This window comes from Pecten maximus, chromosome 16 (assembly GCF_902652985.1).
Source record: "Pecten maximus chromosome 16, xPecMax1.1, whole genome shotgun sequence".
NCBI lineage: Eukaryota > Metazoa > Mollusca > Bivalvia > Pectinida > Pectinidae > Pecten > Pecten maximus.
The window spans coordinates 2663782-2690023 of NC_047030.1; the positions used below are offsets into that span (position 1 = coordinate 2663782).

At 39.4% G+C, this 26242-nt stretch overlaps 1 protein-coding gene across 2 annotated transcripts in view; it reads right to left on the minus strand.

The window, feature by feature from the left end:
• Nucleotides 1–879: 879 nt before the first annotated feature.
• Nucleotides 880–26242, minus strand: part of LOC117345196 — a 40960-nt gene continuing 15597 nt past the window's right edge. Inside the window, exons 6-12 of one of the 2 annotated variants that reach the window (XR_004536374.1) lie at nt 25117–25248; nt 24037–24217; nt 18907–18984; nt 18221–18328; nt 17032–17091; nt 14822–14881; nt 880–4742 (exon numbers count right to left, since the gene is read on the minus strand). Coding sequence is in view for 1 of the 2 variants with exons in the window: in XM_033908204.1 (XP_033764095.1) it covers nt 14842–14881; nt 18221–18328; nt 18907–18984; nt 24037–24217; nt 25117–25248 (539 nt within the window). In the remaining variant the exon portion in view is untranslated. The remainder of the gene's footprint in view (nt 4743–14821; nt 14882–17031; nt 17092–18220; nt 18329–18906; nt 18985–24036; nt 24218–25116; nt 25249–26242) is intronic. The other variant, XM_033908204.1, reaches the window with a different exon arrangement.

Here is a 26242-nt window from a genome sequence, read left to right on the forward strand (position 1 = left end):
TATTTGGTTTAACGTCCTATTAACAGCTAAGGTCATTTAAGGACCTGCCAGGTTTAGAGGTGTAGGAATGCCGGAGTACCAGGAGAAACACTACCGGCCTCGTTTACAGTAACTGTTTAAAACTTTTTAATTCTTATTTGTCACAGTTGCAATTGTAAAAGATGTGAAAATTAAAGAAAATGGTGTTATCCCAATATCAAAATATTTGATATTGAGAGAATAGTTCTACAATATGAAATTAAAACCAGATTTTACAAATATTTGCATATGGTGGTGTTGGCCTGAAAAAAGAAACATGTACACTTTAAGTCCCTGTGTTGCTGTATTTTACCTGTGTGCAGATGACATTATGAAGAAGACTATTTTGTAGAATCGTTATCATTAAATCCTGGTCACTGTTTAAATTTGTCGAATAATTTTCTATAATGCCTTTATATAAATTAAGTTTAAATTCAAAAGATAAAAAAAAATCAACTACATGGTTCCCCAACATTGAATTTAACTTAGTGCGATACAATAAATACATAATAGTTAAAAAAACTTCAGTATAAATTTGTTATAATTGGTTTCTTGCACATTTTTTTCTTTGTATATGTAAGCGAAAGGTTGAAATATGTTGGTATGGTATTTAAAGCAAAGATATTTAAAAATTTACTAATTGCTACTTGTATGCAGATGATATTTCGAAGAAAAACTATTTTGTAAAACAGTAATAACAAAATATTGGTAATTCTTTAATTTTGACAAGTAGTTTTCTATCATACCTTATGTAATAAGTTGAAACTGATTAAAAATTCAAAAGATAAAAAAAATACAACATGGTTCCACACCCTAAATTAGTTAATTAACTTAATGTGATATAACAATTGACATAATTTTAGTAAAATTTTGTAAGAACAGGTTTCTCGCAAATGGCTTTCTTTGGCACATGTAATATTTTAGCTTAAATTCGTCAGAACAGCTTTCTTGCATATTATTTTCTTTGGTGCATAAAAGTGAAGGGTTTAAATATATTTGAAAAATTATTTCAGTTATTTATTAATGCAAAAGATGATATAATTTGACACTGTCCTAAGAACCATTTCAGGGCAGGTCAGAAACTTTAATTTCAAAATTTAAAGCATTAGAATATAAATATTTCATTAAAAATTTGAGAAAAAAACAACTTCTATTACTGAAAAGGAATTATTCAATATACTGCTAATGTGTACTGAAGTACATGCACAGTAATTCCTTGAAAGTTTGTGTCATCGTAAGCCAATATGTAATACATATCATATGATTCTTTATTGTTTGTTTCGTTGCTCAACATAAAAAAATATCAGCTGATCAAGACATCAAAGCATCAACTAACGACACAATAATTTCATTAAACAAACAATAATGAAATTAAATATTACATATTTAAACGTCGCCTGTCTCTAAAACGTTAATGAACACGTAACATTTACACTAGGCCTACTGGAAACAGCTTAACCTAGGACTCAGTACGTACGAGTTTAGATTTGTTATCGAAAAGAATTGAACGCTGGTCTGGGTTGATGATGAATACTGATCCTGTAACGAATAAACGGATACTTCACAGAGCTGTCGTGTTTGTAGTACATGTACGATCCCGGGGCAGAACCACTGCTACACCAGTATTACTGGCTACCACATTTATGCTGCAATAAGCCCACAAGGCCAACAAAATCCCTCCAAGACAAGAGGCATAAGCCCACACGGCCAACACAATGCCTCCAAGATGAGGCATAAGACTACAGGACCAACAAAATCCCTCCGAGAAACGAGGCAAAAGCCCACAGGGCCAACAAAATCCCTCTGTGACATGAGGCAGGGATTGGCTAAATAAAGGACAATTGCATTTGATGGCTTTTCTGGTGAACAGCTATAGACACGGTGGGATAATTACCATAATCATATGGCAAGTATATTTATTTACAATGAGTCGAAACTAGATGTATGGTGGTCTTATGGCAGGTCAGACCTGCGTGACTGAAGCGTCGCTAGTTTGAGTCCTGATACGGACACTGTTGTATCCTAGAACAAGATACTTTACTCTGTTGTGTTCCTACGGTGTACACTCAGCTGTAAATGAGTACGTGGTAGAGCAGTGCAAGAAATCTCGTGTGTTAGTTGTTAGTAACAAAATGGCAGCTCCAGCTGTAAGTTGTTAGTAACAAAATGGCAGCTCCAGCTGTAAGCTGTTAGTAACGAAATGGCAGCTCCAGCTGTAAGCTGTTAGTAACGAAATGGCAGCTCCAGCTGTAAGCTGTTAGCAACGAAATGGCAGCTCCAGCTGTAAGCTGTTAGCAACGAAATGGCAGCTCCAGCTGTAAGCTAGTTGTTAGCAATGAAATGGCAGCTCAGAAGTTCAAAAAGATATTGTTGTTAAAGGCCCTTTAACCATGAATAATTTGTGAATCTGTAAAATGACTGTGGTATCACAGTTAAAAACTGAAATGATAATTATTATGATTAACAATGCAATCACTCTTTTACAGAGTTAGTTTTTAAAAGAATGAACATATTAGTTTGTAATAATTTCATCAGATGAAAGATGTTAATTGGACTTTAACTGAAGTCAATAAAATTCAATTATACAATCATCAAACAAACTATTAATCCATTTTAAAAGTTACCCTGATAAGAAAATTAAGGGGAAACTGACATAAGTGTGTTGTCATCTTCAGTGGTATACCGAGGTACATTTTTTGTTGTTCTAAAAACAGCTATAAAGAAATTTTCTGAACTGATCATCTAACTTGGAATTTCAGCAATGAACATCCTGATCAAACTTGGAATGCACAGATTTGACAGGAATGAGGCACAAATTTATCTAGGAATATGGAAAGGTAATGTTTAGCTAGGAATATGGAAAGGTAATGTTTAGTTAGGAATGTGGAAAGGTAATGTTTAGTCAGGAATGTGGAAAGGTAAGGTTTAGTCAGGAATGTGGAAAGGTAATGTTTAGCTAGGAATATGGAAAGGTAATGTTTAGTCAGGAATGTGGAAAGGTAATGTTTAGTCAGGAATGTGGAAAGGTAATGTTTAGTCAGGAATGTGGAAAGGTAATGTTTAGCTAGGAATGTGGAAAGGTAATGTTTAGCTAGGAATGTGGAAAGGTAATGTTTAGCTAGGAATGTGGAAAGGTAATGTTTAGCTAGGAATGTGGAAAAGTAATGTTTATAGTCAGGAATGTAGAAAGGTAATGTTTATAGTTAGGAATATGGAAAGGTAATATTTAGTTAGGAATGTGGAAAGGTAATGTTTAGTCAGTTTAACTGTGAATTACTCTCTCCGAACATTTTTGTTCCTAAATTTCAAAATTTTTTCTCTGCGTGTATCAATTGATTTGTATCGGGATTCGATATTTGACAACTTTCAATAGAAGAAACTCATCTCGAAAATCATGAATGGGCCTACCTTATCCGTTCTGGTAATTTGTTGAATCGCAAGTTCATGTTATATACTTTATACAAGCATTTCACGATCGACTGGTTTGAAACACGCTTTATCATTATCAGAATCTTTGTTGCAGAAACAAGCTAATGTTGAAATTTCGCCTCATAATCACTTCAACCAGCTAAACCAGCATGGCCAGTTTTTTGTTGCCTATTTCTTGGAATTGACAAATCAATCAGAAGTATTCTACTTTCATTTTAAGTATCAAATGTAAATTTCACTTAAAGATTTCTTATTGGAAAATCCGAGACCAAAAACAGTATTCGATGGGTGAGGGCCATTTTTATCAGCCCAAGAGCTTGAGGTGACTTTCTTATGTTGCATCAACTCGAGTGCGTACGAGTTACCTCCCCTTGCAAAAGCCAGGCAGCAAGCGTAATAATTGGCAGAGAAAAAAGTTTGGATTACTCAGGGTTAAAACAGGTCATTGTGCATGATTTTAACAGTTTTTCTACAATTAATTTATCTTAAACAGATGTCTTCAAACAGGATCATCCAGTGTGTTGTTAGATTTTTTTGGAAGAATTATTTCTAGACCCATCCTGAACTCATCAGGATATTGATCATAGAAATAAGTGATAGTTTTATTCCCAGAGAGCTTTGAATGAATTTGGTCTAGCAAAATTTGGTGATGATCACTTAAAGTGGCCATTCCACAGCACCTAAAAATTTCTTATATAATATACCTATAAAATATAAAATATATATATAAATATATAATATAAAAGGTCCTTCACAGGCACCCGAGCTCTCTATGTGTGTACAGATTGTTAGACTTCAAAGGGAACCTTCACATAAAATCCATCAAGAGCCCATTGAGTAATGAAAACAAACTTCACATCAATCCTTTGGACCAGGTAAGCAAAAACCGGTAAATGTTGTAGATGCTGAGACAACTCCATTTCGTTGTTTTGGTTCACAAGCTGAAGTACTGTTTTCTGACACAACAGTTTTCTTTTAATTGTGTTTCACGATCGATTGTTCTCCCCCTGCATCAACACCAAAGGTACCAGATTCGTCGGTGTCTGAATGTCCACCAAGGAGTGGTGTAGATTCCGGAGAACCATCTTCAGCTAAGTTACGATCAGGTACTGAAGGACCCTGATCTACATTCACATCCATTTCCCGGCTGGAACGGCTAGCTTCCTGGTGTATTAAAGGTGTGATAGTCTGCATCTCCACCGAATTGGTAGAATTAGATAGATACTTTTTTGTGTTGTTACCTATCTGTAAATTGCCTGTTCTATCCATATTGATAGTTCCATTTTTTGATCCATCTGAAATGACAAATATTATGATCTTATTATTGTAACAAGAGGCCCATGGGCCTTAACGGTCATCTGACTATAAGTACTCAGTAGCAAGTATGGTGGCATTGTTGTTGGCCATGGCGGCCATCATGGATTTTAGACTGACCATCTCAGGATCATTTTTGCTAAGTATGAGCGGAGTACCACTGGTTGAACTTGAGAAGTTTGAAACAGTTGTTGTTCATAAAAACCATCAATGTGCAATCATGTTACAAAATGGCCACTCTGGCAGCCTTGTAAAAGTTTTTTTACAAGACTAAACATAACAAGACTTTGTTGGCTCCCCTTCCTTAACACCCTCACCATTTCCCGGCTCAGTGGCCCAATTGAAACTGGAGAAGAAGTTTAGAATGTGTTTTTTAAGATGGCTGCCACGGTGGCCAACTTTGATTTCAGACCGACCTAAAAAATACAACACTTGGTCAGAACCATCTCAGAATCATTCCAGGCAAGTTTCAGATCAATCCCAATATTGGAGCTTGAGAAGACTTTTGAAATGTGAAAAGTTTACCCACTGCACACGACAGACGAAGCGCGATGACCCTTTGGGTCAGATGATACAAGAGGCCCAGGGGCCTTAACGGTCATCTGACTCTAAATTAAAACCCTTATATTATTGTAGTATGCATTCTCTGTAGCAAGTATATAGTGGCACTGTTGGCCATGGTGGCCATCTTGGATTACCTGACCGACCCAATAAATAAAAACACTTGGTCTGGACCATCTAAGGATAATTTCTGGTAAGTTAGAGCTGAATCCCACTGGTGGAATTTGAGAAGAAGTTTGAAATAGGCATTGTTCAGGAAAACCATGATTGTACAATCATGTTACAAAATGGCCGCCATGGCTGCCAAGTCAATGATTTTACTAGGCCGAAAAATAACAACACTTTGTTGGCCCTCCTTCCTTAACATCCTCACCAATTTCCAGTTCAATGGCACCAGTGGAACTGGAGAAGAAGTTTAAAATGTGTTTTTCAAGATGGCGGCCATCTTGGATTTCTGACCGACCGGATAAATAACAACACTTGGTAAGGACCATCTCAGGATCATTTCTGGTAAGTTAGAGCTGAATCCCACTGGTGGAATTTGAGAAGAAGTTTGAAATAGGTGTTGTTCAGGAAAACCACGATTGCGCAATCATGTTACAAAATGGCCGCCATTGCTGCCATTTCAAAGTTTTTACGAGGCTGAAAAAATAACAACACAATGTTGGCTCGCCTTCCTTGACATCCTCACCCATTTCCAGCGCAATGGCACCAATGGAACTGGAGAAGAAGTTTAAAATGTGTTTTTCAGATGGCGGCGATGGCAGCCATGTTGGATTTCAGACCAATCCAAAAAATAACAACACTTGGTCAGGATCCTCTCAGAAACATTTCAGGCAAGTTTCAGCTCAATAGAACTGGTGAAACTCGAGAAGACGTTTAAAATGTGTTTTTCAAGATGGTGGCTATGGTGGCCATCTTGGATTTCGGATCGGCCCGAAAAATAACAACACTTGGTCAGGATCATATCAGGATCATTTCAGGCAAGTTTCAGCCCTACAGCACAGGTGGAACTTGAGAAGAAATTGAAAATGTGTTTTTCAAGATGGTGGCTATGGCGGCCATCTTGGATTTCGGATCGGCCCGAAAAATAACAACACTTGCTGGGGATCATCTCAGGATCATTTCTGGCAAGTTTCAGCCCAACAGCACTGGTGAAACTTGAGAAGAAGTTTAAAATGTGTTTTTCAAGATGGCGGCTACGGCGGCCATCTTGGATTTCGCACCAACCCGAAAAATAACAACACTTGGTCAGGACCATCTCAGGATCATTTCAGGCAAGTTTCAGCTCAATCCCACTGGTGAAACTTGAGAAGAAGTTTGAAATGTGAAAAGTTTACGCACGGCGGACGGCGGACGGCGGACGACGACGGACGAAGCATGATGACTATAGGTCATCCTGACCCTTCGGGTCAGATGACCTAAAAATGTGATTACCCTATATAAACTATAGTAAATTTTACCCCCCGCCCTAGGGGCAAACTTGAGACCCCAGGGTCATGAAATTCACAATTTTGGTAAAGTACCTTAAGACCCTTCCATCTATGAAGAGTATTTGATTCCATCATATCTGAGAGTAGAGAAGAAGATTTTTGAAGTTTTAGTCAATTTGACCCATTTAAGCCCCGCCCCTCAGGCCCCTGGGGGGTGGGGACCATATAATTAACAATTTTGGTTGACCTTTAGCCATAGAAGCTTCCAGCCAAATTTCATTGAATTTGGTTTTGGGGTTTTGGAGAAGAAGTCGATAATGTAAATTGTTTACGGACGGACAACGGACGACTGACCACGCACGACGACGGACAAAAGGGGATTAGAATAGGTCACTTGAGACTTTGTCTCAGGTGACCTAAAAATGCCAAAAGTGCATTAATCCACGAAATGAAATTGACTTTTGGCGCGACCCCATAGGGATGCTTCCACACAAATGTGAGTGATATCCATTGCTTAGTTTCGGAGAAGTACTTGTTTAGACCAATTGACCCCTTTTGACCCTGCCCTATGCCCCCTGTGGGGTCAGCTCCTTCCTTTATGCAATTTTGAATCCCTACCCCAATAGGATGCTACCAGTCAAACCATTGCTAAGTTTCAGAGAATAAGTTGTTTAAATCAATTTAGCCAAATTGACCCCTTTTGGCCCCACCCCTCAGCCCCCTGGTGGCTGAGGGTCAACCCCAACATTTTTACAATTTTGAATCCCCACCCCATAACCATGCTACCATAAAAATGTGAGTAATATCCATTGCTTAGTTTCAGAGAAGAAGTTGTTAAAACAAGAGTCCCAGAGGGCCTGTATCGCTCACCTGGATTTCATGAGATATGAAACAAGAATGATGATTAAGTATATTTGTCACTGGTATTGCTATGTCAATATATCATAGGCATTTTATATGGGTACGTAAGGATTTGATGTCAAACAAGATGCCCAGGGGCCTTAACGGTCATCTGACTCTAAATTAAAACCCTTATATTATTGTAGTATGCATTCTCTGTAGCAAGTATATAGTGGCACTGTTGGCCATGGTGGCCATCTTGGATATCTGACCGACCCAATAAATGATAACACTTGGTCTGGACCATCTAAGGATAATTTCTGGTAAGTTAGAGCTGAATCCCACGGTGTGGAATTTGAGAAGTTTGAAATAGGTGTTGTTCAGGAAAACCATGATTGCGCAATCATGTTACAAAATGGCCGCCATTGCTGCCATGCCAATGTTTTTACGAGGCCAAAAAAATAACAACACATTGTTTGCCCTCCTTCCTTAACATCCTCACCAATTTCGAGCTCAATGGCACCAGTGGAACTGAAGAAGAAGTTTAAAATGTGTTTTTTAAGATGGCGGATATGGCGGCCATCTTGCATTTCAGACTAATCTAAAAATAACAACACTTGGTCAGGATTATCTCAGGAACATTTTAGGCAAGTTTCAGCCCAACAGCACTGGTGGAACTTGAGAAAAAGTTTAAAATGTGTTTTTCAGGATGGCGGCTATGGCGGCCATCTTGGATTTCGAATTGGCCCGAAAAATAACAACACTTGGTGGGAATCATCTCAGGATCATTTCTGGCAAGTATCAGCCAAACAGCACTGGTGGAAGTTGAGAAGAAGTTTAAAATGTGTTTTTCAAGATGGCGACTATGGCTGCCATCTTGGATTTCGGACCGACCCGAAAAATAACAACACTTGGTCAGGATCATATCAGGATCATTTCAGGCAAGTTTCAGCTCAATAGCACTGGTGGAACTTGAGAAGAAGTTTAAAATGTGTTTTTCAAGATGGCGGCTATGGCGGCCATCTTGGATTTCGGACTGACCTAAAAAATAACAACACTTGGTCGGGATCATCTCAGGATTATTTCTGGCAAGTATCAGCCCAACAGCACTGGTGGAACTTGAGAAGAAGTTTAAAATGTGTTTTCAAAATGGCGGCTTTGGCGGCCATCTTGGATTTCGGACCAACCCGAAAAATAACAACACTTGGTCATGATCATATCAGGATCATTTCAGGCAAATTTCAGCTTAATGGCACTGGTGGAACTTGAGAAGAAGTTTAAAATGTGTTTTTCAAGATGGCGGCTATGGCGGCCATCTTGGATTTCGGACCGACCCGAAAAATAACAACACTTGGTCGGGATCATCTCAGGATTATTCCTGGCAAGTTTCAGCCCAACAGCGCTGGTGGAAGTTGAGAAGAAGTTTAAAATGTGTTTTCAAACTGGCGGCTATGGCGGCCATCTTGGATTTCGGACCGACCAAAAAAAATAACAACACTTGGTCAGGATTATATCAGGATCATTTCAGGCAAGTTTCAGCTCAATGGCACCAGTGGAACTTGAGAAGAAGTTTAAAATGTGTTTTTCAAGATGGCGGCTATGGCGGCCATCTTGGATTTCGGACCGACCCAAAAAATAACAACACTTGGTCAGGATTATATCAGGATCATTTCAGGCAAGTTTCAACTCAATGGCACCAGTGGAACTTGAGAAGAAGTTTAAAATGTGTTTTTCAAGATGGCGGCTATGGCGGCCATCTTGGATTTCGGACCGACCCGAAAAATAACAACACTTGGTCGGGATCATCTCAGGATCATTTCAGGCAAGTTTCAGCTCAATGGCACTGGTGGAACTTGAGAAGAAGTTTAAAATGTGTTTTTCAAGATGGCGGCTATGGCGGCCATCTTGGATTTCGGACCGACCCGAAAAATAACAACACTTGGTCGGGATCATCTCAGGATTATTTCTGGCAAGAATCAGCCCAACAGCACTGGTGGAACTTGAGAAGAAGTTTAAAATATGTTTTTCAAGATGGCAGCTATGGCGGCCATCTTGGATTTCGGACCGACCTGAAAAATAACAACACTTGGTCGGGATCATCTCAGGATCATTTCTGGCAAGTTTCAGCCCAACAGCACTGGTGGAACTTGAGAAGAAGTTTAAAATGTGTTTTCAAAATGGCGGCTATGGCGGCCATCTTGGATTTCGGACTGACTCGAAAAATAACAACACTTGGTCAGGACCATCACAGGATCATTTCAGGCAAGTTTCAGCTTAATCCCACTGGTGGAACTTGAGAAGAAGATTGAAATGTGAAAAGTTTACGCACGGCGGACGGCGGACGGCGCACGGCGCACGACGACGGACGAAGCATGATGACTATAGGTCATCCAGACCCTTCGGGTCAGATGACCTAAAAATGCATTAATCAATGAAATAAAATTAACTTTTGGCACAACCCCATAGGGATGCTACCACACAAATGTGAGTGATATCCATTGCTTAGTTTCAGAAAAGAAGTTGTTTAAACCAATTGACCCCTTTTGACCCCACCTTCTGCACCCCGGGGGAGTGAGGGTCAGTTCCTTCCTTTATAAAATTTTGAATCCCTACCCAAAAGGATGCTACCAGGCAAATATGAGCGATATCTCTTGCTTAGTTTCAAAGAAGAAGTTGTTCATATCAATTCAGCCAAATTAACCCCTCTTGGCCCCGCCCCTGAGGCCCCCGGGGGGGTCAGCCTCACCATTTGTACAATTTTGAATGCCCACCCAATAGTGATGCTACCAGGCAAATATGAGCGATATTCATCGCTTGGTTTCAGAGAAGAAGTCATTTATATTAAGAGAGCCAAATTGACCCCTTTTGGCCCCGCCCCTCAGACCCCTTGGGGGTCAGCCCCACCATTTGTACAGTTTTGAATCCCCACTCCATAGGGATGCTACCAGGTAAATATGAGTGATATCCATTGCTTAGTTTCAGAGCAGAAGTCGTTTATATCAATTCTGTAAAACTGACCCCTTTTGGCCCTGCCCCTCAGACCCCAGGGGGTCAGCCCCGTCATTTGTACAATTACAAATTCCTACCCCAAGGTGATGCTACCAGTAAAATATGAGAGATATCCATTGTTTGATTCCAGAGAAGAAAGTCAATTATATGAATATAGCCCGATAGACCATATTTGGCCCCGCCCCTCAGGCCCTTGGGGGGTTCAGCCCCATCATTTGTACAATTTTGAATCCCCACCCCATAGTGATGCTACCAGGCAAATATGAGGGATAGCCATTGTTTGGTTTCAGAGAAGAAGTCGTTTATATCAACATGGCCGGATTGACCACATTCGGCCCCGCCCCTCAGGCCCCTGGGGGGTCAGCCCCATCATTTGTACAATTTTGAATCCCCACCCCATAGTCATGCTACCAGGCAAATATAAGCGATAGCCAATGCTTGGTTTCATAGAAGACGTCGTTTATATCAATAGTGCCAAATTGACCCCTTTTGGCCCCGCCCTTCAGGCCCCCAGGGGGTCAGCCCCATCATTTGTACAATTTTGAGTCCCCTACCCATAGGGATGCTTTTGACCAAATTTGTTCAAATTCCGATCAGCGGTTATGAAGAAGAAGTCAATTAAGTCAAATTGTTGACGGACGGAGGGACGGACGGACGACGGACGGACGGACGCAACGGTATGGCATAAGGTCACCTTGGTCCTTCGGACCAGGTGAGCTAATAATGGATGGCAGATGACGATTGCTATATGGTCATCTTGACCCTTCGAGTCAGATGACCTAACAAGAGGCCCAATGGGCCTGTATCGCTCACCTGGCTCTACAGCAACTTTGAAGTTGATTGAGGTCATTTCTACAGATACTATGCTGATTATCATAGTAAGCTAGGTTTATTCATATTAATAAATTTTCTAGTCCTTCATTCCAGCATTTTATTGGCCTAATATCTGGTCTAGGAGGCTCTTGGCTATCGCAAAATTATTGTTTACAGATTTAAGCCGATTTCACCCCTGTGACCTTAAATGTAGGTCAAGGGTCATTAATTTGAACAAACTTTGTAGCCCTTCACCCCAGCATGCTACAGGCCCAATATCAAGTCCCTGGGCCTTTTGGTTATTAAGAAGAAGTCATTTGAAGAATATAGCCTATTTGACCAATATGACCTTGAATGAAGGTCAAGGTCATTTATTTGAACAAACTTGGTAGCCCTTCACCCAAGCATGCTACAGACCCAATACCAAGTCCCTGGGCCTCTTGGTTATTGAGAAGAAGTTGTTTGAAGAATATAGCCCATTTGACCCATGTGACCTTGAATGAAGGTCAAGGTCATTTATTTGAACAAACTTTGTAGCCCTTCATCCTAGCATGCTACAGGCCCAATATCAAGTCCCTTGGCCTCTTGGTTATTGAGAAGAAGTTGTTTGAAGAGTATAGCCTATTTGACCCATGTGACCTTGAATGAAGGTCAAGGTCATTTATTTGAACAAACTTGGTAGCCCTTCACCCAAGCATGCTACAGGTCCAATATCAAGTCCCTGGGCCTCTTGGTTATTGAGAAGAAGACATTTGAAGATTATAGCCTATTTGACCAATGTGACCTTGAATGAAGGTCAACGTCATTTATTTGAACAAATTTTGTAGCCCTTTACCCTAGCATGCTACAGGCCCAATATCAAGTCCCTTGGCCTCTTGGCTATTGAGAAGAAGTTGTTTGAAGAGTATGGCCTATTTGACCCATTCGACCTTGAATGAAGGTCAAGGTCATTTATTTGAACAAACTTTGTTGCCCTTCACCCCAGCATGCTACAGGCCCAATATCAAGTCCCTGGGTCTCTTGGTTATTGAGAAGAAGTCGTTTGAAGATTATAGCCTATTTGACCCATGTGACCTTGAATGAAGGTCAAGGTCATTTATTTGAACAAACTTTGTTGCCCTTCACCCCAGCATGCTACAGGCCCAATATCAAGTCCCTGGGTCTCTTGGTTATTGAGAAGAAGTCGTTTGAAGATTATAGCCTATTTGACCCATGTGACCTTGAATGAAGGTCAACGTCATTTATTTGAACAAACTTGGTAGCCCTTCATCACAGCATGCTACAGGCCCAATATCAAGTCCCTGGGCCTCTTGGTTATTGAGAAGAAGTCGTTTGAAGATTATAGCCTATTTGACCCATGTGACCTTGAATGAAGGTCAACGTCATTTATTTGAACAAACCTTGTAGCCCTTCACCCCAGCATGCTACAGCCCCAATATCAAGTCCCTGGGCCTCTTGGTTATTGAGAAGAAGTCGTTTGAAGATTATAGCCTATTTGACCCATGTGACCTTGAATGAAGGTCAACGTCATTTATTTGAACAAACTTGGTAGCCCTTCATCACAGCATGCTACAGGCCCAATATCAAGTCCCTGGGCCTCTTGGTTATTGAGAAGAAGTCGTTTGAAGATTATAGCCTATTTGACCCATGTGACCTTGAATGAAGGTCAACGTCATTTATTTGAACAAACTTGGTAGCCCTTCATCCCAGCATGCTACAGGCCCAATATCAAGTCCCTTGGCCTCTTGGTTATTGAGAAGAAGTTGTTTGAATAGTATAGCCTATTTGACCCATTCGACCTTGAATGAAGGTCAAGGTCATTTATTTGAACAAACTTTGTAGCCCTTCACCCCAGCATGCTACAGGCCCAATATCAAGTTCCTGGGCCTCTTGGTTATTGAGAAGAAGTTGTTTGAAGATTATAGCCTATTTGACCAATGTGACCTTGAATGAAGGTCAAGGTCATTTATTTGAACAAACTTGGTAGTCCTTCACCCCAGCAAGCTACAGGCTCAATATCAAGTCCCTTGGCCTCTTGGTTATTGAGAAGAAGTTGTTTGAAGATTATAGCCTATTTGACCCATGTGACCTTGAATGAAGGTCACAGTCATTTATTTTAACAAACTTAGTAGCCCTTCATCCCAGCATGCTACAGCCCCAATATCAAGTCCCTGGGCCTCTTGGTTATTGAGAAGAAGTCGTTTGAAGATTATAGCCTATATCACCCATGTGACCTTGAATGAAGGTCAACGTCATTTATTTGAACAAACTTGGTAGCCCTTCATCACAGCATGCTACAGGCCCAATATCAAGTCCCTGGGCCTCTTGGTTATTGAGAAGAAGTCGTTTGAAGATTATAGCCTATTTGACCCATGTGACCTTGAATGAAGGTCAACGTCATTTATTTGAACAAACTTGGTAGCCCTTCATCCCAGCATGCTACAGGCCCAATATCAAGTCCCTGGGCCTCTTGGTTATTGAGAAGAAGTCGTTTGAAGATTATAGCCTATTTGACCCATGTGACCTTGAATGAAGGTCAACGTCATTTATTTGAACAAACTTGGTAGCCCTTCATCCCAGCATGCTACAGGCCCAATATCAAGTCCCTTGGCCTCTTGGTTATTGAGAAGAAGTTGTTTGAAGAGTATAGCCTATTTGACCCATTCGACCTTGAATGAAGGTCAAGGTCATCTATTTGAACAAACTTTGTTGCCCTTCACCCCAGCATGCTACAGGCCCAATATCAAGTCCCTGGGTCTCTTGGTTATTGAGAAGAAGTCGTTTGAAGATTATAGCCTATTTGACCCATGTGACCTTGAATGAAGGTCAACGTCATTTATTTGAACAAACTTTGTAGCCCTTCACCCCAGCATGCTACAGGCCCAATATCAAGTTCCTGGGCCTCTTGGTTATTGAGAAGAAGTTGTTTGAAGATTATAGCCTATTTGACCAATGTGACCTTGAATGAAGGTCAAGGTCATTTATTTTAACAAACTTAGTAGCCCTTCATCCCAGCATGCTACAGCCCCAATATCAAGTCCCTGGGCCTCTTGGTTATTGAGAAGAAGTCGTTTGAAGATTATAGCCTATTTGACCCATGTGACCTTGAATGAAGGTCAAGGTCAATTATTTGAACAAACTTGGAAGCCCTTCACCCCAGTATGCTACAGGCCCAATATGAAGTTCCTGGGCCTCTTGGTTATTGAGAAGAAGTTGTTTAAATGAAAAAGTTGACGCCGGACGGACGGACGGACGGACGGCCGGACGGCCGGACAGACGGACGGACGACGGACGCCGCACCATGGCATAAGCTCACTTGCCCTTCGGGCAGGTGAGCTAAAAATGGTAAATGCTAAAATTGAGAGATATTTAATGAAATATGTATTAAAAATGTGGATACATACTGCTATCAGGCTTGTCGCGCTCAGCAGAAGTACTCCCAGTGTTTCCCTCTGTTACAGTTCCTGTAATAACATTAAAATTAAATGACATACTAAGTTGTAAATATTTGCATTGTAGATATTTGCTTGGAATTTAATTTTGCTATGTTAGCGATCATCAAATATAGCACGAAAATTGATTCCAAGCGAATATCCAAATTTCGACACAAATATATAGAAACAAAGTTACTACGGAATAATTACAGGGGGTGTTGTGTGAAATATAATTCCTGTATCTTGTTAGAAATATTGTCATGAAAGACGACCAAATATACAAGGTTATGTATTCAATATCTATATTGCTGACAATGGCAGGTGTAGTCTACGATCACGCGAGTGAGGTACGTAAATACGTCCTTGTACAAGCTTGACCAGGTGTAGACTACAGCGATAGTGGTCACGCACAGCCGAACTTCCAACTCCGGGACAAGGTGACACAAACACCTTCGCTTAGAGAAGTCAGTTCCCCTTTTGGGGCCCGCCACTCGAGCCGCAGGGGTCAGACCAGCCTCATTTATATAAAATATGTTTCCCCTCTCCCCATGATGTTTCATACCAAATTTGGTAGTAATTCGATTTGGTGTTAAGGAGGAGTAGCATTTTGAAAGTAAAAGTCTAACAAGAGGCCCAGAGGGCCTGTATCGCTCACCTGGTTTCATGAGACATGAAACAAGAATGATGCTTAAGTACATTTGTCGCTGGTATTGATGTCAATATATATCATAAGCATTTTATATGGGTACATGTACATTAGTTTTATTTTAATACTAAAAATGCCAAAAAGTGCATTAATCCATGAAAAGAAATTGACTTTTGGTGCGACCCCATAGGGATGCTACCATACAAATGTGAGTGATATCCATTGCTTAGTTTCAGAGAAGAACTTGTTTAGACCAATTGACCCCTTTTGACCCTGCCCTCTGCCCCCTGGGGGGTCAGCTCCTCTCTTTATGCAATTTTGAATCCCTACCCCAATAGGATGCTACCAGTAAAACCATTGCTAAGTTTCAGAGAATAAGTTGTTTAAATCAATTTAGCCAAATTGACCCCTTTTGGCCCCACCCCTCAGCCCCCTGGCAGGCGGGTCAACCCCAACATTTTTACAATTTTGAATCCCCACCTCATAACCATGCTACCATACAAATGTGAGTAATATCCATTGCTTAGTTTCAGAGAAGAAGTTGTTTAAACAAATTGACCAATTTTGGCCCTGCCCCTCAGGCCCCTGGGGAATCAGCCCCATCATTTGTACAATTTTGAATCCCCACCCCATAGTGATGCTACCAGGCAAATATGAGCGACAGTCATTGCTTGGTTTCAGAGAAGAAGTCGTTTAGATCAATATAGCCGGTTTGACCACATTTGGCCCCGCCCCTCAGGCCCCCAGGGGGTCAGCCCCATCATTTGTACAATTTTGAATCCACACCCCATAATGATGCTACCAGGAAAATATGAGCAATAGCCATTGCTTGGTTTCAGAGAAGTCGTTTATATCAATATAGCCGAATTGACCCCTTTTGGCTTGGCCCCGCCCCTCAGGCCCCTGGGGGGTCAGCCCCATCATTTGAGCAATTTTGAATCCCCACCCCATAGTGATGGTACCAGGCAAATATGAGGGATAGCCATTGCTTGGTTTCAGAGAAGAAGTCGTTTATATCAATATAGCTGGATTGACCACATTCGGCCCCTGCCCCTCAGGCCCCTGGTGGGTCAGCCCCATCATTTGTACAATTTTGAATCCCCACCCAATAGTGATGCTACCAGGCAAATATAAGCGATAGCCATTGCTTGGTTTCAGAGAAGAAGTCGTTTATATCAATAGCGCCAAATTGACCCCTTTTGGCCCTGCTCCAGAGGCCCCCAGGGGGTCAGCCCCATCAATTGTACAATTTTGAGTCCCCTACCCATAGGGATGCTTCTGACCAAATTTGTTCAAATTCCGATCAGCGGTTATGAAGAAGAAGTCAAATAAGTCAAATTGTTGACGGACGGACGGACGGACGACAGACAGATGGACGGACGACAGACGGACGGACCAGGTGATATAATAATGGATGGCAGATGACGATTGCTATATGGTCATCTTGACCCTTCGAGTCAGATGACCTAAAAATGGTAAATGCTAAAATTGAGAGATATTTAATGAAATATGTATTAAAAATATGGATACATACTGTTATCAGGCTTGTCGCGGTCAGCTGAAGTACTCCCAGTGTTTCCCTCTGTTACAGTTTCTGTAATAACATTAAAATTAAATGACATACTAAGTTGTAAATATTTGCATTGTAGATATTTGCTTGGGATTTAATTTTGCTATGTTAGCGATCATCAAATATAGCACGAAAATTGATTCCAAGCGAATATCTAAATTTAGACACAAATATATATGGAAACAAAGTTACTACGGAATAATTACAGGGGGTGTTGTGTGAAATATAATTCCTGTATCTTGTTAGAAATATTGTCATGAAAGACGACCAAATATACAAGGTTATGTATTCAATATCTATATTGCTGACAATGGCAGGTGTAGTCTACGATCACGCGAGTGAGGTATGTAAATACATCCGTGTATAAGCCTGACCAGGTGTAGACTACGATGATAGTGGTCACGCACAGCCGAACATCCAACTCCGGGACGAGGTGACACAAACACCTTCGCTTAGAGAAGTCAGCTCGTCACGTACATTCACAACAATATTTGCCCCGCAAAATCTAACATCTCTACAGTATGTCTATAGCACTCCCAGCCAATGGTAGTAGGCCGTGTTTTATTTCATCAAAAACTTTCTCTGGCCAGACTTCTTTTGTCTGTGTCATTATCACAACCTTAGTCTACCCTACATTTGTGTTGTAAACACCGGTACATGTCGACTCCTTTCTCCTATCCTCCAAATCTGAAAGGAGGCATCTTCGGCATGTTTGTAGAATCATGCAATAGTCCAGTCTGCTTTGTCTGTGTCATTATCACAACCTTAGTCTACCCTACATTTGTGTTGTAAACTCCAGTGTAGCAGCCTATTCTTTCCCCCCTGCTGAAAGTTTCCCCGGGGAAACATTTGACTAGCTGATTCTTTCCCCCAGGGAAACTTTTACAGGGGGAAAGAATTGACTCGTACACCGGCTTATAAACATGTAGTTAATATCAATGAACATAATACTCCCAGACTGTATACAGACATCTTGTGATGTAAATAGTCATAGTTTTAATGATGACTGTCTTATTGGATTCAACAATTGATATATGTATAGTGAGAGGCCCGACATTATATAATATTTCCTTTTTCTGATTGAGATACACACAAAACCTACAATGGCGAAAGCAAGTATTATTAAATATTCTAAATCTAACATAATACAAACCTTTTCTCTTTTTCTTCGATATGTGTCTGCGATAGCAATAAAACTATCACTATCACTATGATCACAACTACACCAGCTATAGCAATGGCAATGATTGCTGGCTTGGACCTGTAACATTAAAAACATTTATAATTATTTAACATAAAGATATTTCAAAAAAAAAAAAAAAAAAAATTGTTCTTAATCGATCAAGAAAAGCTCAAATCGATTGTCGACCTTGAGGGGTGTGTCTAAACTTAATTGTGGTTGTCAATTGTCGACCTTGAGGGGCATGCCTGTCAACTTAATTGTGGTTGTCATTGGGGTGTGACTGTTATATTTTCGTAATGACCTTGAGGGGCGTTTCTATGAACTTAATTGTGGTTGTCAATGGGGTGTAGCTGTTATATTTTAATGATGACCTTGAGAGACGTTTCTATGAACTTAAATGTGGTTGTCAAAAGGGTGTGGCTGTGTTATTTTCATGATGACCTTGAGGGGCGTGTCTGCGTGTCTATAAACTTAAATGTGGTTGTCAAAAGGGTGTGGCTGTGTTATTTTCATGATGACCTTGAGAAGTGTGTCTGCGTGTCTGTAAACTTTATACTTTTATGATGACTTGGGGTGGAGGTAGTGGTTAGGAACTCTATACTTACAATCCTTTATCTTCATTAACATCAGGCTTACTGGTAGAAAGTACAACTTACATGCTGACATCAGGACCTGTAGTGTCATCAGGTGGGAGAGCACCCGTCGTAGAAATAACAGGAGTTGTTCTAGGAGGACTGAAACAATAGTCTTATTATTACAATATATAGAGTTGTTCTAGCAGGACAGAAACAATAGTCTCATTATTACAATATGTGGAGTTGTTCTAGGACTGAAACAATAGTCTTATTGTTACAATATGTGGAGTTGTTCTAGGAGGACAGAAACAATAGTCTTATTGTTACAATATATGGAGTTGTGCTAGGACTGAAACAATAGTCTTATTATTTAAGCAATAAACTGCCTAGATGCGGCAATAACTGCCACATGTGTCACAGACAAACTGAATGGTGCGCGCTAGCGCACCATGATTGTTTGTCTGTGACACATGTGGCAGTTATACCAGTAGGTCTGCCGCATCTAGGCAGTTTATCGCTTATATTTACGTTCTATTAATGAATCGCAAAAATAAAAAAATATGAAAAAAATCTTCCAAATTTCAAATTTCCCGCTTTCTACCGTCAGGTCAGGTGAATATCTAGAACGGCGCACAAGTAACAGCTGACGTCACGCGCAATTTCCTACACTATTTGAAAAGATGAAACAACGCTATCTTTTTATATTCAGTTGTTTTAATACTTAGAACATATTTAATTCAATATTGAAAAACAAATCACATTCATACAATAACTATTGAAGTGTCATAGAACATGTTAACAACTGTAGCAGGGCAACTTCAGTTATACTCTCATAGATGAAGCTGCTTTTGGTAGGGATTTACTAGTAATATATAAGGGCATTGCCACACCAAATGTAAATATTACAATATATGGAGTTGTTCTAGGACTGAAACAATAGTCTTATTATTACAATATATGGAATTGTTCTAGGACTGAAACAATAGTCTTATTGTTACAATAATTTGAGTTGTTCTAGGACTGAAACAATAGTCTTATTATTACAATATATGGAGTTGTTGTAGGACTGAAACAATAGTCTTATTATTACAATATATGGAGTTGTTCTAGGGGGACAGAAACAATAGTCTTATTATAACAATATATGGAGTTGTTCTAGGAGAAAGGAAACAATAGTCTTATTGTTACAATATATGGAGTTGTGCTAGGACTGAAACAATAGTCTTATTATTACAATATATGGAGTTGTTCTAGGACTGAAACAATAGTCTTATTGTTACAATATATGGAGTTGTTCTAGGAGGACTGAAACAATAGTCTTATTATTACAATATATGGAGTTGTTCAAGGACTGAAACAATAGTCTTATTATTACAACATATGGAGTTGTTCTAGGACTGAAACAATAGTCTTATTATTACAATATATGGAGTTGTTCTAGGACTGAAACAATAGTCTTATTATTACAATATATGGAGTTGTTTTAGGACTGAAACAATAGTCTCATTATTACAATATATGGAGTTGTTCTAGGAGGACTGAAACAATAGTCTTATTGTTACAATATATGGAGTTGTTCTAGAACTGAAACAATAGTCTTATTATTACAACATATGGAGTTGTTCTAGGAGGACTGAAACAATAGTCTTATTATTACAATAGATGGAGTTGTTCTAGGACTGAAACAATAGTCTTATTGTTACAATATATGGAGTTGTTCTAGGACTGAAACAATAGTCTTATTATTACAATATATGGAGTTGTTCTAGGACTGAAACAATAGTCTTATTATTACAATATATGGAGTTGTTCTATAAGGACTGAAACAATAGTCTTATTATTACAATATATGGAGTTGTTCTAGGAGGACAGAAACAATAGTCTTATTATTACAATATATGGAGTTGTTCTAGGAGGACTGAAACAATAGTCTTATTATTACAATATATGGAGTTGTTCTAGGAGGACTGAAACAATAGTCTTATTATTACAATATATGGAGTTGTTCAAGGACGACTGAAACAATAGTCTTATTATTACAATATATGGAGTTGTTCTAGCACTGAAACAATAGTCTTATTATTACAATATATGGAGTTGTTCTAGGAGGACTGAAACAATAGTCTTATTATTACAATATATGGAGTTGTTCTAGGAGGACTGAAACAATAGTCTTATTGTTACAATATTTGGAGTTGTTCTCGGACTGAAACAATAGTCTTATTGTTACAATATTTGGAGTTGTTCTAGGACAGAAACAATAGTCTTATTGTTAAAATATATGAAGTTGTGCTAGGACTGAAACAATAGTCTTATTATTACAATATATGGAGTTGTTCAAGGACTGAAACAATAGTCTTATTGTTACAATATTTGGAGTTGTTCTCGGACTGAAACAATAGTCTTATTGTTACAATATTTGGAGTTGTTCTAGGACTGAAACAATAGTCTTATTGTTACAATATTTGGAGTTGTTCTAGGACTGAAACAATAGTCTTATTGTTACAATATTTGGAGTTGTTCTAGGACTGAAACAATAGTCTTATTGTTACAATATATGGAGTTGTCCTAGGGGGACAGAAACAATAGTCTTATTATTACAATATATGGAGTTGTCCTAGGGGGACAGAAACAATAGTCTTATTATTACAATATTTCTTTTGATTACGTTTTGCACCTGTAGGTATTATCAGATGATGTGAAAAATCGTGTGCCACTGTAAAGACAACAACATGGCCTGACTGTCCATAATGCAACAGCTTGACTGTTCACAACACACTGACCTGACTGTTTACAACACACTGACCTGACTGTTCACAACACATTGGCCTAACTGTTCACAACACACTCACCTAACTGTTCACAACACACTGACCTAACTGTTCACAACACACTGACCTAACTGTTCACAACACACTGACCTGACTGTTCACAACACACTGACCTAACTGTTCACAACACACTGACCTGACTGTTTACAACACACTGACCTGACTGTTCACAACACACTCACCTAACTGTTCACAACACACTCACCTAACTGTTCACAACACACTCACCTGACTGTTCACAACACACTGACCTGACTGTTTACAACACACTGACCTGACTGTTCACAACACACTGACCTAACTGTTCACAACACACTGACCTAACTGTTCACAACACACTGGTCTGACTGTTCACAACACACTGACCTGACTGTTTACAACACACTGACCTGACTGTTCACAACACACTGACCTGACTGTTTACAACACACTGGCCTGACTGTTCACCACACACTGGCCTGACTGTTCACAACACACTGACCTAACTGTTTACAACACACTGGCCTAACTGTTTACAACACACTGACCTAACTGTTTACAACACACTGACCTAACTGTTTACAACACACTGGCCTAACTGTTTACAACACACTGACCTAACTGTTTACAACACACTGACCTGACTGTTTACAACACACTGACCTAACTGTTCACAACACACTGACCTAACTGTTTACAACACACTGACCTGACTGTCCACAACACACTAACCTGACTGTTCAAAACACACTGACCTGACTGTCCACAACACACTGACCTGACTGTTCACAACACACTAGCCTAACTGTTTACAACAAACTAGCCTAACTGTTCACAACACACTGGCCTGACTGTTTACAACACACTGACCTAACTGTTCAAAACACACTGACCTAACTGTTCAAAGCACACTGACCTAACTGTTCACAACACACTGACCTAACTGTTTACAACACACTGACCTGACTGTCCACAACACACTGACCTGATTGTTCAAAACACACTGACCTGACTGTCCACAACACACTGACCTGACTGTTCACAACACACTAGCCTAACTGTTTACAACAAACTAGCCTAACTGTTCACAACACACTGGCCTGACTGTTTACAACACACTGACCTAACTGTTCAAAACACACTGACCTAACTGTTCAAAGCACACTGACCTAACTGTTCACAACACACTGACCTAACTGTTTACAACACACTGACCTGACTGTCCACAACACACTGACCGGACTGTTCACAACACACTGACCTGACTGTCCACAACACACTGACCTGACTGTTCACAACACACTGGCCTAACTGTTCACAACACACTGACCTAACTGTTCACAACACACTGACCTGACTGTTCACAATACACTGGTCTGACTGTTCACAACACACTGACCTGACTGTTTACAACACACTGACCTGACTGTTCACAATACACTGGTCTGACTGTTCACAACACACTGACCTGACTGTTTACAACACACTGGTCCGACTGTTTATATGCAAAAACCTCAACTAGTGATGCTGTTAAATTATTAGAATTCTTACAAAATGTACACAAACTTATAACCTTCTTAGAAAATACATGCACATAATAACAACCATGTACAAAAGTTCTATCAAAATAAAAAATAAAATATAAGAAAACTGCAATCCATCTGTTCGGACCAATGAGTTTCCCTCAACTGACTTGCCAGCTAAACAGTTGCACGTACAGATGATCTACGATCTTGGGCCAACAATTAGAGAAACCAATTTTACGCTAATGCCTTGTAGTAGCGAAATATGATTTCCATGGTAATGAAGAAATGTCAACACTCTAGACATGGAATTATTTGTAATGATCTAAAAATACTGATATTGACAACTTGTATTTATGGTCACCATAGAAATAGTGAAATGAAACTGCTCCACAGCAAAAAGTACAACTATACAACTTTATTGATGAGTTTGTTTATCTGAGTGATATCAATTAAACATTTCTCTGGAGGGACAAATGATGGGACACCTTAACAGAACCTGTCTATATATTCCCTTCCAACCTTTGATTGGTAGGGGATAACAACCTTTGATTGGTGGGGGATAACAACCTTTGATTGGTGGGAGATAACAACCTTTGATTGGTAGGGGATAACAACCTTTGATTGGTAGGGGATAACAACCTTTGATTGGTAGGTGATAACAACCTTTGATTGGTAGGGGATAACAACCTTTGATTGGTAGGGGATAACAACCTTTGATTGGTAGGGGATAACAACCTTTGATTGGTAGGGGATAACAACCTTTGATTGGTAGGGGATAACAACCTTTGATTGGTGGGGAATAACAACATTTGATTGGTAGGGGATAACAACCTTTGATTGGTAGGGGATAACCATAACTTATAATAATAGCATACCTAGGTGTATTAGGTCTACACCCACAATTCTGCTCCAGGATGGACCCAAATCCACATGTCTTCTGTTCACATCTACACGGATCTGTCCCACAGTAATTAGCGTCTAAGTCACATTGACACCACTGGGGGCAGGCATTCGGATTCAACTCTGTCGACTTCACTGTTGATGGTCGTGTAACACCTGTACGTGATTAACTCAGAAATGAGGATGGAATACAAGACATGATTAAAGTCTGACAAACAACATACTGGAACACAAGTCATGATTTAAGTCTGACAAACAACATACTGGAACACAAGTCATGATTAAAGTCTGACAAACAACATACTGGAACACTAACAAACAGACAACATGATGGACGGGACGGGACGGGACGGGATAAAATTTCTATTGCTGGGAACAAATTTTCACTTCGAATTATCCAAGTTTTTTCGAGTTTTTCCAGTTTTTTATACTAGGATAAAGAGCAAATTCGGTTGGGACTGATGAAGTACTTCAAGTTAAACGGGGTATTCAAGTTTTCCAAGTTCGAGTTAACAAAGTTATTTTGAAGAAAAAAAGACTTGTTGAACACTCGGAAAAACACTTCAGGTGCAACAAAACTATTTCCGTAATATTGAAGTGCAAATGGTCAGTCTGCATGCCGACATTGAAAACTTTCGTCAACATGATCTGGACAGGAGCCTTGGGATTTTGTTATTTATTTGTTTTAGTTGGCCATATTACAATGTTACAATTTTATTAAAATGTTTGGTGTACACAAGACTATATGGACCTGGTCAAGAGTTTGATCACCTCGGCATACGGCCTCAATGAACAAAGTCTTGATCAGGTAGTTTAGTCTCATGTATACACCTCAACTAAAGTCAATAATTGTAAAATGTATGAAGCAAACATGACAGTAAATAAGTGATGATTTTCCAAAATAAGGTGATCAAAATCATTTAAAGGCTGTTTAGTGACTAATGAGTATTTTCAACTTTTCCATTAATATATATTGTGCTGTGGTTGAAGAGTAACACTATATATACATGTCATAAATGTATCTGACCTTGTTGTAGAAGACTAATAAAACGTACCTTCCAAACATTCTGGTTTCACACATGCAGTGACCCTCTCTGACGTTGTTGGGTCCCAAAGGAAGCTATCTTCAGGACATTTGACACATGAGTCATTGCCATAATCAGTTTGGCACACTGACACCGAGAAATCTACAAAAAGAATGGACAGTGTTATAATTAACTACGGTGGAAAGAAATGTGTGAAACATTTGATTTTATATATTTGAAACTATTTTCCTTTTGTGAGAATTTACATTCAATATTTATCATGTTTCGATTTCATAGAATAATAAATTTTCAGTTCACCAGATGGCTATTCAAATCGCCCTACGTCAGTTGTCAGTTGTCATGTCCATCAGTCATCCATCCGTCAACCATTGTCCATCGGTAAACATCCCTTTTTATCACTATTTCTTAGAAAGTACTAGAGGAATATTTCTAAAACTTCACTCATATGACCAATAAAGATCATTCAATGGGTGCTATGACCCCTCTGGAATGTCTTGTTTCATTTTCATATTGATTGTATATTTATTTCAGTGAGAATTGTTGTTTTTTTTCTTCAGACTGTTATCAAATCCAAGGATTGAGAAAACTATTTCAGTGAGAATTTTAATTTGAGTTCGATTTTTAATTTTTTCAGAGATATCAAATCCAGGTTTTTTTTAAGGAATAAGAAAACTATTTTGATGAGGCATCTCAAGCAATATGAATCTCGTCTCTATAATACAACTTAGACTAATAGATTACAAATGATGGTAAGAATGAACTAATCACAACGTCGCTCAGGAAAACACCGCTATATATCATAACAAGGGATATAGTTGTAAGAGCTTGAAGTAACAGACCAATATAATTAACAATGTTGGTAGAGTGAGGATCTATATATAGAAAGAGTGACCTCAGCTTTGACCCCAGGTAGTTGAAACGCGTGAGTATACAACAGATGATGATTGCATGTAGTTTAAGGACAATTGGATCATTACTAAAATCAGTAGTGTAAGGACTGAAATCAGAAGTGTAAGGACTGAAATCAGTAAAATCAGTAGTGTAAGGACTGAAATCAGTAGTGTAAGGACTGAAATCAGTAGTGTAAGGACTAAAATCAGTAGTGTAAGGACTGAAATCAGTAGTGTAAGGACTG